This window comes from Cherax quadricarinatus, chromosome 8, assembly GCF_038502225.1.
Source record: "Cherax quadricarinatus isolate ZL_2023a chromosome 8, ASM3850222v1, whole genome shotgun sequence".
Taxonomy (NCBI): Eukaryota; Metazoa; Arthropoda; class Malacostraca; order Decapoda; family Parastacidae; genus Cherax; species Cherax quadricarinatus.
Window position 1 is genome coordinate 39,923,718 of NC_091299.1, and position 14,413 is coordinate 39,938,130.

The following is a 14,413-nucleotide window of genomic DNA, read 5'->3' on the forward strand; positions in this document are numbered from 1 at the left end:
TGGTCGTGGACTACAGGAATGGGGTAGGTGGTCATTGACTACAGGAACGGGGTAGGTGGTCGTGGACTCCAAGGGGGAGGTAGGTGGTCGTGGACTAAAGGAAGGGGGTAGGTGGTCATGGACTACAGGAATGGGGTAGGTGGTCGTGGACTACAGGACTACAAGGGGGTAGGTGGTCGTGGACTACAGGAAGGGGGTAGGTGGTCGTGGACTACAGGAAGGGGGTAGGTGGTCTTGGACTACAGGAAGGGGGTAGGTGGTCGTGGACTACAGGAAGGGGGTAGGTGGTCGTGGACTACAGGAAGGGGGTAGGTGGTCGTGGACTACAGGAAGGGGGTAGGTGGTCGTGGACTACAGGAAGGGGGTAGGTGGTCGTGGACTACAGGAAGGGGGTAGGTGGTCGTGGACTACAGGAAGGGGGTAGGTGGTCGTGGACTACAGGAAGGGGGTAGGTGGTAGTGGACTACAGGAAGGGGGTAGGTGGTCGTGGACTACAGGAAGGGGGTAGGTGGTCGTGGACTACAGGAAGGGGGTAGGTGGTCGTGGACTACAGGAAGGGGGTAGGTGGTCGTGGACTACAGGAAGGGGGTAGGTGGTCGTGGACTACAGGAAGGGGGTAGGTGGTCGTGGACTACAGGAAGGGGGTAGGTGGTCGTGGACTAAAGGAAGGGGGTAGGTGGTCGTGGACTACAGGAAGGGGGTAGGTGGTCGTGGACTACAGGAAGGGGGTAGGTGGTCGTGGACTACAGGAAGGGGGTGGGTGGTCGTGGACTACAGGAAGGGGGTAGGTGGTCGTGGACTACAGGAAGGGGGTAGGTGGTCGTGGACTACAGGAAGGGGGTAGGTGGTCGTGGACTACAGGAAGGGGGTAGGTGGTCGTGGACTACAGGAAGGGGGTAGGTTGTCGTGGACTACAGGAGGGGGGGGTAGGTGGTCGTGGACTACAGGAAGGGGGTAGGTGGTCGTGGACTACAGGGTTTCTACATTATTATTATATCGTGACTGAAAGAGATATGTGTTAGGTGTACCAGAAAACAAATCAATAACATCTGTGTCCAGATCCCGCTACTGTTAATCACACACAGTCATTAAGAAAACCTAGCTGATAAAATGTCTAAATGTTTTTACTAGTAAATATTTATAGGAATTACGCGTAGCTAGTGCATTAAAGCTCGTAAATTAATGTTTGGTTTGATAAGTTAAAGCTACTCAAGTGCTCAGTGTTATATAGTTAGAGCACTGGTACAACAGTGTTGGTAGTATTACCAGTGTTCTGGTACTAAAGTGGTTTTGGTAGTTTAGTCAGTTGGCTTGTACAGTGGCAATGTTTGTATTATGGTCAGCTTTCTGGTACAATAATACCATTATATTAGTGTACCGATATAATGGTAGTGTTGGTAGCATGATTAGTGTGTTGCTACAATGGAGGCTTAGGTAGTATGCTCACAGACTCCCATGTATGAACATAGGAAGGAACGCATATTTTACTATATATAATGGAAGTGTTCTTAATACAGTTACAGATCTTCAGAGGTAACATATCACACAGTAAGCAAGCGCAAGCGTAACTGTCAGATGTACGATGAGTGCGGTCACAGTGGCGGGTACATGATAGTATGTGGGACCTGGGACACACAGTCTCCACATTTAAATTATTAAACATTGTGTTTATTTACTACAAGTACATATACAAGATATACAGGCCTAGCTGACATCACTAACATAATAATATATAGAATGCCTCTTGTTATGCTGAGCATTTCGGGCAAATTAAGTCAGTTTTGTTCCAGGATTCGACCCACACCAGTCGACTAACACGCAGGTACCAATTTTAAACTGATGGGTGAACAGACAGGGACAACAGTTGTCTTATGGAAACACGTCCCTAATGTTCTCCAGCCGCACCAGATTCGTACCCCGGGCCTCAGTGTGTGAGCTGACTGCGCTAGCGACCGAGCTACAGGACACCCTCTTGCTCATTCACCTCCGGAGAGTCTTAGCCAACAGACCACGCCTTCACCTCTCCTCTCAAAACGGTGTGAGATCCAGAACTTAGAACAGGCTACATTTATTAAACAAAAAATGTCGTCATTGAAATGAATCGGCAAGCAAAGAAAAAAAACAACACTTTAGAAAGAAAAACTTTGAACAAAATTCGAAAGAGTGATGGAGGTTAGACTGTTGTTAGGATGGTTGCTGCTGCTGCTGCTGCAGCTGCCGGATCGGACCCATACATCATGTAAGTCACTGTTTCAGGTTCTTATATTAGTATTTGTTCGTTCGGGTAATTAATGTGTGTTATGTTTAATGACAATAAGTGGTGATAATAATAATAATAATAATAATATCTTAATTTCTCTAAGTACATGTACAAGATATACAGGCCTAGCTGACATCAATAACATACTACTATGATTAAAGCCGTTTGTTATGCAGAGCATTTCTGGCAGATCAGGTGAATTTTTGTCACAGGATGCGACCCACACCAGTCGACTAGCACCCACACTAGATCAGCCAGTGAGTGGGTGACCTAGGGAGTGGGTGATCTAGCGAGTGGGTGATCTAGCGAGTGGGTGACCTAGCGAGTGGGTAATCAAGTGAGTGGAAGATCTAGTGTGTGGATGATCTAATGAGTGGATGGTCTAGTGAGTGGATGATCTAGTGAGTGAATGATCTAGTGAGTGAATGATCTAGTGAGTGGATGATCTAGTGAGTGGATGATCTAGCCAGTGGGTGATCTAGTGAGTGGACGATCTAGGGAGTGGGTGTTCTAGCGAATGGATGAGCTACCGAGTGGATGATCTAATGAGTAGATCATCTAGCGAATGGATGATCTAGCGAGTGGATGATCTAGCGAGTGGATGATCTAGCAAGTGGATGATCTAGCGAGTGGATGATCTAGCGAGTGGGTGATCTAGCGAGTGGATGATCTAGTGAGTGGATCATTTAGCGAGTGGACGATCTAGCCAGTCGATGATCTAGCGAGTGGGTGATCTAGCAAGTGGATGATCTAGCGAGTGGATGATCTAGCGAGTGGATGATCTAGTGAGTGGATGATCTAGCGAGTGGATGATCTAGCGAGTGGATGATCTAGCGAGTGGATGATCTAGTGAGTGGATGATCTAGTGAATGGATGATCTAGTGAGTGGATGATCTAGTGTGTGGATGATCTAGCGAGTGGGTGATCTAGCGAGTGGATGATCTAGCGAGTGGATGATCTAGCGAGTGGATGATCTAGCTAGTGGATGATCTAGCGAGTGGATTATCTAGTGAGTGGATGATCTAGCAAGTGGATGATCTAGCGAGTGGATGATCTAGCGAGTGGATGATCTAGCGAGTGGATGATCTAGGGAGTGGATGATATAGTGAGTGGATGATCTAGTGAATGGATGATCTAGTGAGTAGATGATCTAGTGAATGGATGATCTAGTGAGTGGATGATCTAGTGAATGGATGATGCAGTGAGTGAATGATCTAGTGAATGGATGATCTAGTGAGTGGATGATCTAGTGAATGGATGATCTAGCGAGTGGATGATCTAGCGAGTGGATGATCTAGCGAGTGGATGATCTAGCGAGTGGATGATCTAGTGAGTGGATGATCTAGTGAGTGGATGATCTTGCGTATGGATGATCTAGCGAGTGGATGATCTAGCGAGAGGATGATCTAGCGAGTGGAAGATCTAGCGAGTGGATGATCTAGCGAGTGGATGATCTAGCGAGTGGATGATCTAGTGAGTGGATGATCTAGTGTGTGGATGATTTAGCCAGTGGATGATCCAGCGAGTGGATAATCTAGGGAGTGGATGATCTAGTGAATGGATAATCTAGTGAATGGATGATCTAGTGAGTGAATGATCTAGTGAGTGAATGATCTAGTGAGTGGATGATCTAGTGAGTGGATGATCTAGCCAGTGGGTGATCTAGTGAGTGGACGATCTAGGGAGTGGGTGTTCTAGCGAATGGATGAGCTACCGAGTGGATGATCTAATGAGTAGATCATCTAGCGAATGGATGATCTAGCGAGTGGATGATCTAGCGAGTGGATGATCTAGCAAGTGGATGATCTAGCGAGTGGATGATCTAGCGAGTGGGTGATCTAGCGAGTGGATGATCTAGTGAGTGGATCATTTAGCGAGTGGACGATCTAGCCAGTCGATGATCTAGCGAGTGGGTGATCTAGCAAGTGGATGATCTAGCGAGTGGATGATCTAGCGAGTGGATGATCTAGTGAGTGGATGATCTAGCGAGTGGATGATCTAGCGAGTGGATGATCTAGCGAGTGGATGATCTAGTGAGTGGATGATCTAGTGAATGGATGATCTAGTGAGTGGATGATCTAGTGTGTGGATGATCTAGCGAGTGGGTGATCTAGCGAGTGGATGATCTAGCGAGTGGATGATCTAGCGAGTGGATGATCTAGCGAGTGGATGATCTAGCGAGTGAATTATCTAGTGAGTGGATGATCTAGTGAGTGGATGACCTTGTGTGTGGATGATCTAGCGAGTGGATGATCTAGCGAGTGGATGATCTAGGGAGTGGATGATATAGAGACTGGATGATCTAGTGAATAGATGATCTAGTGAGTGGATGATCTAGTGAATGGATGATCTAGTGAGTGGATGATCTAGTGAATGGATGATCTAGCGAGTGGATGATCTAGCGAGTGGATGATCTAGCGAGTGGATGATCTAGCGAGTGGATGATCTAGTGAGTGGATGATCTAGTGAGTGGATGATCTTGCGTGTGGATGATCTAGCGAGTGGATGATCTAGCGAGAGGATGATCTAGCGAGTGGAAGATCTAGCGAGTGGATGATCTAGTGAGTGGATGATCTAGTGTGTGGATGATTTAGCCAGTGGATGATCCAGCGAGTGGATAATCTAGGGAGTGGATGATCTAGTGAATGGATGATCTAGTGAATGGATGATCTAGTGAGTGGATGATCTAGTGAATGGATGATCTAGCGAGTGATCTAGTGAATGAATGATCTATTGAGTGGATGATCTAGTGAGTGGATGATCTAGTGTGTGGATGATCTAGCAAGTGGATGATCTAGCGAGTGGATGATCTAGCGAGTGGAAGATCTAGCGAGTGGATGATCTAGCGGGTGGATGACCTAGCGAGTTGATCTAGTGAGTGGATGATCTAGTGAGTGGATGATCTAGTGTGTGGATGATCTAGCGAGTGGATGATCTAGCGAGTGGATGATCTAGGGAGTGGATGATCTAGTGAGTGGATGATCTAGTGAATGGATGATCTAGTGAGTGGATGATCTAGTGAGTGGATGATCTAGTGAATGGATGATCTAGCGAGTGGATGATCTAGTGAATGAATGATCTACCGAGTGGATGATCTAGTGAATGGATAATCTAGCGAGTGGATGATCTAGTGAATGGATGAACTAGCGAGTGGATGATCTAGTGAATGGATGAACTAGCGAGTGGATGATCTAGCGAGTTGATGATCTAGCGAGTGGATGATCTAGTGAGTGGATGATCTAGTGAATGGATGATCTAGTGAGTGGATGATCTAGTGAGTGGATGATCTAGTGAATGGATGATCTAGCGAGTGGATGATCTAGTGAATGAATGATCTAGCGAGTGGATGATCTAGTGAATGGATAATCTAGCGAGTTGATGATCTAGCGAGTGGATGATCTAGTGAGTGGATGATCTAGTGAATGGATGAACTAGCGAGTGGATGATCTAGTGAATGGATGAACTAGCGAGTGGATGATCTAGCGAGTTGATAATCTAGCGAGTGGATGATCTAGTGAGTGGATGATCTAGTGAGTGGATGATCTAGTGAATGGATGATCTAGTGAGTGGATGATCTAGTGAATGGATGATCTAGTGAATGGATGATCTAGTGAGTGGATGATCTAGTGAATGGATGATCTAGTGAGTGGATGATCTAGTGAATGGATGATCTAGTGAATGGATGACCTAGTGAATGGATGATCTAGTGAATGGATGATCTAGTGAGTGGATGATCTAGTGAATGGATGACCTAGTGAATGGATGATCTAGTGAATGGATGATCTAGTGAATGGATGATCTAGTGAATGGATGATCTAGTGAGTGGATGATCTAGTGAATGGATGATCTAGTGAATGGATGATCTAGTGAATGGATGATCTAGTGAATGGATGATCTAGTGAGTGGATGATCTAGTGAATGGATGATCTAGTGAATGGATGACCTAGTGAATGGATGATCTAGTGAATGGATGATCTAGTGAATGGATGAACTAGCGAGTGGATGATCTAGCGAGTTGATGATCTAGCGAGTGGATGATCTAGTGAGTGGATGATCTAGTGAGTGGATGATCTAGTGAATGGATGATCTAGTGAGTGGATGATCTAGTGAATGGATGATCTAGTGAATGGATGATCTAGTGAGTGGATGATCTAGTGAATGGATGATCTAGTGAATGGATGACCTAGTGAATGGATGATCTAGTGAATGGATGATCTAGTGAATGGATGAACTAGCGAGTGGATGATCTAGCGAGTTGATGATCTAGCGAGTGGATGATCTAGTGAGTGGATGATCTAGTGAGTGGATGATCTAGTGAATGGATGATCTAGTGAGTGGATGATCTAGTGAATGGATGATCTAGTGAATGGATGATCTAGTGAGTGGATGATCTAGTGAATGGATGATCTAGTGAGTGGATGATCTAGTGAATGGATGATCTAGTGAATGGATGACCTAGTGAATGGATGATCTAGTGAATGGATGATCTAGTGAGTGGATGATCTAGTGAATGGATGACCTAGTGAATGGATGATCTAGTGAATGGATGATCTAGTGAATGGATGATCTAGTGAATGGATGATCTAGTGAGTGGATGATCTAGTGAATGGATGATCTAGTGAATGGATGATTTAGTGAATGGATGATCTAGTGAATGGATGATCTAGTGAGTGGATGATCTAGTGAATGGATGATCTAGTGAATGGATGACCTAGTGAATGGATGATCTAGTGAATGGATGATCTAGTGAATGGATGATCTAGTGAGTGGATGATCTAGTGAATGGATGATCTAGTGAATGGATGATCTAGTGAGTGGATGATCTAGTGAATGGATGACCTAGTGAATGGATGATCTAGTGAATGGATGATCTAGTGAGTGGATGACCTAGTGAATGGATGACCTAGTGAATGGATGATCTAGTGAATGGATGATCTAGTGAATGGATGACCTAGTGAATGGATGACCTAGTGAATGGATGATCTAGTGAATGGATGACCTAGTGAATGGATGATCTAGTGAATGGATGATCTAGTGAATGGATGATCTAGTGAGTGGATGATCTAGTGAATGGATGATCTAGTGAATGGATGATCTAGTGAGTGGATGATCTAGTGAATGGATGACCTAGTGAATGGATGATCTAGTGAATGGATGATCTAGTGAGTGGATGACCTAGTGAATGGATGATCTAGTGAGTGGATGATCTAGTGAGTGGATGATCTAGTGAATGGATGACCTAGTGAATGGATGATCTAGTGAATGGATGACCTAGTGAATGGATGATCTAGTGAATGGATGATCTAGTGAGTGGATGATCTAGTGAATGGATGATCTAGTGAGTGGATGATCTAGTGAATGGATGATCTAGTGAGTGGATGATCTAGTGAATGGATGATCTAGTGAGTGGATGATCTAGTGAATGGATGATCTAGTGAGTGGATGATCTAGTGAATGGATGATCTAGTGAATGGATGATCTAGTGAGTGGATGATCTAGTGAATGGATGATCTAGTGAGTGGATGATCTAGTGAATGGATGATCTAGTGAGTGGATGATCTAGTGAATGGATGATCTAGTGAATGGATGATCTAGTGAATGGATGATCTAGTGAGTGGATGATCTAGTGAATGGATGATCTAGTGAGTGGATGATCTAGTGAATGGATGATCTAGTGAATGGATGATCTAGCGAGTGGATGATCTAGTGAATGGATGATCTAGTGAGTGGATGATCTAGTGAATGGATGATCTAGTGAATGGATGACCTAGTGAATGGATGATCTAGTGAATGGATGATCTAGTGAATGGATGAACTAGCGAGTGGATGATCTAGCGAGTTGATGATCTAGCGAGTGGATGATCTAGTGAGTGGATGATCTAGTGAGTGGATGATCTAGTGAATGGATGATCTAGTGAGTGGATGATCTAGTGAATGGATGATCTAGTGAATGGATGATCTAGTGAGTGGATGATCTAGTGAATGGATGATCTAGTGAATGGATGACCTAGTGAATGGATGATCTAGTGAATGGATGATCTAGTGAATGGATGAACTAGCGAGTGGATGATCTAGCGAGTTGATGATCTAGCGAGTGGATGATCTAGTGAGTGGATGATCTAGTGAGTGGATGATCTAGTGAATGGATGATCTAGTGAGTGGATGATCTAGTGAATGGATGATCTAGTGAATGGATGATCTAGTGAGTGGATGATCTAGTGAATGGATGATCTAGTGAGTGGATGATCTAGTGAATGGATGATCTAGTGAATGGATGACCTAGTGAATGGATGATCTAGTGAATGGATGATCTAGTGAGTGGATGATCTAGTGAATGGATGACCTAGTGAATGGATGATCTAGTGAATGGATGATCTAGTGAATGGATGATCTAGTGAATGGATGATCTAGTGAGTGGATGATCTAGTGAATGGATGATCTAGTGAATGGATGATTTAGTGAATGGATGATCTAGTGAATGGATGATCTAGTGAGTGGATGATCTAGTGAATGGATGATCTAGTGAATGGATGACCTAGTGAATGGATGATCTAGTGAATGGATGATCTAGTGAATGGATGATCTAGTGAGTGGATGATCTAGTGAATGGATGATCTAGTGAATGGATGATCTAGTGAGTGGATGATCTAGTGAATGGATGACCTAGTGAATGGATGATCTAGTGAATGGATGATCTAGTGAGTGGATGACCTAGTGAATGGATGACCTAGTGAATGGATGATCTAGTGAATGGATGATCTAGTGAATGGATGACCTAGTGAATGGATGACCTAGTGAATGGATGATCTAGTGAATGGATGACCTAGTGAATGGATGATCTAGTGAATGGATGATCTAGTGAATGGATGATCTAGTGAGTGGATGATCTAGTGAATGGATGATCTAGTGAATGGATGATCTAGTGAGTGGATGATCTAGTGAATGGATGACCTAGTGAATGGATGATCTAGTGAATGGATGATCTAGTGAGTGGATGACCTAGTGAATGGATGATCTAGTGAGTGGATGATCTAGTGAGTGGATGATCTAGTGAATGGATGACCTAGTGAATGGATGATCTAGTGAATGGATGACCTAGTGAATGGATGATCTAGTGAATGGATGATCTAGTGAGTGGATGATCTAGTGAATGGATGATCTAGTGAGTGGATGATCTAGTGAATGGATGATCTAGTGAGTGGATGATCTAGTGAATGGATGATCTAGTGAGTGGATGATCTAGTGAATGGATGATCTAGTGAGTGGATGATCTAGTGAATGGATGATCTAGTGAATGGATGATCTAGTGAGTGGATGATCTAGTGAATGGATGATCTAGTGAGTGGATGATCTAGTGAATGGATGATCTAGTGAGTGGATGATCTAGTGAATGGATGATCTAGTGAATGGATGATCTAGTGAATGGATGATCTAGTGAGTGGATGATCTAGTGAATGGATGATCTAGTGAGTGGATGATCTAGTGAATGGATGATCTAGTGAATGGATGATCTAGCGAGTGGATGATCTAGTGAATGTATGATCTAGTGAGTGGATGATCTAGTGAATGGATGATCTAGTGAATGGATGATCTAGTGAATGGATGATCTAGTGAGTGGATGATCTAGTGAATGGATGATCTAGTGAGTGGATGATCTAGTGAATGGATGATCTAGCGAGTGGATGATCTAGTGAATGTATGATCTAGTGAGTGGATGATCTAGTGAGTGGATGATCTAGTGAATGGATGATCTAGTGAGTGGATGATCTAGTGAATGGATGATCTAGTGAATGGATGATCTAGTGAGTGGATGGGAATCCAAGTGCTTTACAGTCATGCTTCTTAGAACTCTCTCAAAGATTTTTATGCTGTAGGACGCTAAAGCTGTTGGTCTATAGTTCTTAGCTATTGCTTTGCTGTCACCTTTATTGAGTGGGGCTATATTCGCGGTTTTAGTGACTGTGTTCTCTAATATTTGGGTAATGTAGAGAGTGTTCTCTTGTAATGTAGAGAGTGTTCTCTTGTAATGTAGAGAGTGTTCTCTTGTAATGTAGAGAGTGTTCTCTTGTAATGTAGAGAGTGTTCTCTTGTAATGTAGAGAGTGTTCTCTTGTAATGTAGAGACTGTTCTCTTGTAATGTAGAGAGTGTTCTCTTGTAATGTAGAGACTGTTCTCTTGTAGAGAGTGTTCTCTTGTAATGTAGAGAGTGTTCTCTTGTAATGTAGAGAGTGTTCTCTTGTAATGTTGAGAGTGTTCTCTTGTAATGTAGAGAGTGTTCTCTTGTAATGTAGAGACTGTTCTCTTGTAATGTAGAGAGTGTTCTCTTGTAATGTAGAGACTGTTCTCTTGTAATGTAGAGAGTGTTCTCTTGTAATGTAGAGAGTGTTCTCTTGTAATGTTGAGAGTGTTCTCTTGTAATGTAGAGAGTGTTCTCTTGTAATGTAGAGAGTGTTCTCTTGTAATGTAGAGACTGTTCTCTTGTAATGTAGAGAGTGTTCTCTTGTAATGTAGAGAGTGTTCTCTTGTAATGTTGAGAGTGTTCTCTTGTAATGTAGAGAGTGTTCTCTTGTAATGTAGAGACTGTTCTCTTGTAATGTAGAGAGTGTTCTCTTGTAATGTAGAGACTGTTCTCTTGTAATGTAGAGAGTGTTCTCTTGTAATGTAGAGACTGTTTTCTTGTAATGTAGAGAGTGTTCTCTTGTAATGTAGAGAGTGTTCTCTTGTAATGTAGAGAGTGTTCTCTTGTAATGTTGAGAGTGTTCTCTTGTAATGTAGAGAGTGTTCTCTTGTAATTTAGAGACTGTTCTCTTGTAATGTAGAGAGTGTTCTCTTGTAATGTAGAGACTGTTCTCTTGTAATGTAGAGAGTGTTCTCTTGTAATGTAGAGAGTGTTCTCTTGTAATGTAGAGAGTGTTCTCTTGTAATGTAGAGAGTGTTCTCTTGTAATGTAGAGAGTGTTCTCTTGTAATGTAGAGACTGTTCTCTTGTAATGTAGAGAGTGTTCTCTTGTAATGTAGAGACTGTTCTCTTGTAATGTAGAGAGTGTTCTCTTGTAATGTAGAGACTGTTCTCTTGTAATGTAGAGAGTGTTCTCTTGTAATGTAGAGAGTGTTCTCTTGTAATGTTGAGAGTGTTCTCTTGTAATGTAGAGAGTGTTCTCTTGTAATGTAGAGAGTGTTCTCTTGTAATGTAGAGACTGTTCTCTTGTAATGTAGAGAGTGTTCTCTTGTAATGTAGAGAGTGTTCTCTTGTAATGTTGAGAGTGTTCTCTTGTAATATAGAGAGTGTTCTCTTGTAATGTAGAGAGTGTTCTCTTGTAATGTAGAGACTGTTCTCTTGTAATGTAGAGAGTGTTCTCTTGTAATGTAGAGAGTGTTCTCTTGTAATGTAGAGAGTGTTCTCTTGTAATGTAGAGACTGTTCTCTTGTAATGTAGAGAGTGTTCTCTTGTAATGTTGAGAGTGTTCTCTTGTAATGTAGAGAGTGTTCTCTTGTAATGTAGAGAGTGTTCTCTTGTAATGTTGAGAGTGTTCTCTTGTAATGTAGAGAGTGTTCTCTTGTAATGTAGAGAGTGTTCTCTTGTAATGTAGAGACTGTTCTCTTGTAATGTAGAGAGTGTTCTCTTGTAATGTAGAGGGTGTTCTCTTGTAATGTTGAGAGTGTTCTCTTGTAATGTAGAGAGTGTTCTCTTGTAATGTAGAGAGTGTTCTCTTGTAATGTAGAGACTGTTCTCTTGTAATGTAGAGAGTGTTCTCTTGTAATGTAGAGAGTGTTCTCTTGTAATGTAGAGAGTGTTCTCTTGTAATGTAGAGACTGTTCTCTTGTAATGTAGAGAGTGTTCTCTTGTAATGTTGAAAGTGTTCTCTTGTAATGTAGAGAGTGTTCTCTTGTAATGTAGAGAGTGTTCTCTTGTAATGTTGAGAGTGTTCTCTTGTAATGTAGAGAGTGTTCTCTTGTAATGTAGAGAGTGTTCTCTTGTAATGTAGAGAGTGTTCTCTTGTAATGTAGAGAGTGTTCTCTTGTAATGTAGAGAGTGTTCTCTTGTAATGTAGACACTGTTCTCTTGTAATGTAGAGAGTGTTCTCTTGTAATGTAGAGAGTGTTCTCTTGTAATGTTGAGAGTGTTCTCTTGTAATGTTGAGAGTGTTCTCTTGTAATGTAGAGAGTGTTCTCTTGTAATGTAGAGAGTGTTCTCTTGTAATGTAGAGAGTGTTCTCTTGTAATGTAGAGAGTGTTCTCTTGTAATGTAGAGAGTGTTCTCTTGTAATGTAGAGACTGTTCTCTTGTAATGTAGAGAGTGTTCTCTTGTAATGTAGAGACTGTTCTCTTGTAATGTTGAGAGTGTTCTCTTGTAATGTAGAGAGTGTTCTCTTGTAATGTAGAGAGTGTTCTCTTGTAATGTAGACAGTGTTCTCTTGTAATGTAGAGAGTGTTCTCTTGCAATGTAGAGAGTGTTCTCTTGTAATGTAGAGAGTGTTCTCTTGTAATGTAGAGAGTGTTCTCTTGCAATGTAGAGAGTGTTCTCTTGCAATGTAAAGAGTGTTCTCTTGTAATGTAGAGAGTGTTCTCTTGCAATGTAGAGAGTGTTCTCTTGTAATGTAGAGAGTGTTCTCTTGTAATGTAGAGAGTGTTCTCTTGTAATGTAGAGAGTGTTCTCTTGCAATGTAGAGAGTGTTCTCTTGTAATGTAGAGAGTGTTCTCTTGTAATGTAGAGAGTGTTCTCTTGTAATGTAGAGACTGTTCTCTTGTAATGTAGAGAGTGTTCTCTTGTAATGTAGAGAGTGTTCTCTTGTAATGTAGAGAGTGTTCTCTTGTAATGTAGAGACTGTTCTCTTGTAATGTAGAGAGTGTTCTCTTGTAATGTTGAGAGTGTTCTCTTGTAATGTAGAGAGTGTTCTCTTGTAATGTAGAGAGTGTTCTCTTGTAATGTTGAGAGTGTTCTCTTGTAATGTAGAGAGAGTTCTCTTGTAATGTAGAGAGTGTTCTCTTGTAATGTAGAGAGTGTTCTCTTGTAATGTAGAGAGTGTTCTCTTGTAATGTAGAGAGTGTTCTCTTGTAATGTAGAGACTGTTCTCTTGTAATGTAGAGAGTGTTCTCTTGTAATGTAGAGAGTGTTCTCTTGTAATGTTGAGAGTGTTCTCTTGTAATGTTGAGAGTGTTCTCTTGTAATGTAGAGAGTGTTCTCTTGTAATGTAGAGAGTGTTCTCTTGTAATGTAGAGAGTGTTCTCTTGTAATGTAGAGAGTGTTCTCTTGTAATGTAGAGAGTGTTCTCTTGTAATGTAGAGACTGTTCTCTTGTAATGTAGAGAGTGTTCTCTTGTAATGTAGAGAGTGTTCTCTTGTAATGTAGAGAGTGTTCTCTTGTAATGTAGAGAGTGTTCTCTTGTAATGTAGAGAGTGTTCTCTTGTAATGTAGAGAGTGTTCTCTTGTAATGTAGAGAGTGTTCTCTTGCAATGTAGAGAGTGTTCTCTTGTAATGTAGAGAGTGTTCTCTTGTAATGTAGAGAGTGTTCTCTTGCAATGTAGAGAGTGTTCTCTTGTAATGTAGAGAGTGTTCTCTTGTAATGTAGAGAGTGTTCTCTTGTAATGTAGAGAGTGTTCTCTTGTAATGTTGAGAGTGTTCTCTTGTAATGTTGAGAGTGTTCTCTTGTAATGTAGAGAGTGTTCTCTTGTAATGTAGAGAGTGTTCTCTTGTAATGTAGAGAGTGTTCTCTTGTAATGTAGAGAGTGTTCTCTTGTAATGTAGAGAGTGTTCTCTTGTAATGTAGAGAGTGTTCTCTTGTAATGCAGAGACTGTTCTCTTGTAATGTAGAGAGTGTTCTCTTGTAATGTAGAGAGTGTTCTCTTGTAATGTTGAGAGTGTTCTCTTGTAATGTTGAGAGTGTTCTCTTGTAATGTAGAGAGTGTTCTCTTGTAATGTAGAGAGTGTTCTCTTGTAATGTAGAGAGTGTTCTCTTGTAATGTAGAGAGTGTTCTCTTGTAATGTAGAGAGTGTTCTCTTGTAATGTAGAGAGTGTTCTCTTGTAATGTAGAGAGTGTTCTCTTGTAATGTAGAGAGTGTTCTCTTGCAATGTAGAGAGTGTTCTCTTGTAATGTAGAGAGTGTTCTCTTGTAATGTAGAGAGTGTTCTCTTGTAATGTAGAGAGTGTTCTCT

The 14,413-nt window shown here is 41.8% G+C and overlaps 1 protein-coding gene across 1 annotated transcript in view; it reads left to right on the forward strand.

Moving 5' to 3' along the window:
- The first annotated feature begins 1,946 nt into the window (after positions 1 to 1,946).
- The window catches only part of LOC128685267 (uncharacterized), a 209,556-nt gene continuing 197,089 nt past the window's right edge, over positions 1,947 to 14,413 (forward strand). Inside the window, exon 1 of the mRNA XM_070082741.1 lies at positions 1,947 to 2,239. Coding sequence (XP_069938842.1) covers positions 2,167 to 2,239 — 73 coding nt within the window. The 5' untranslated portion in view covers positions 1,947 to 2,166. The remainder of the gene's footprint in view (positions 2,240 to 14,413) is intronic.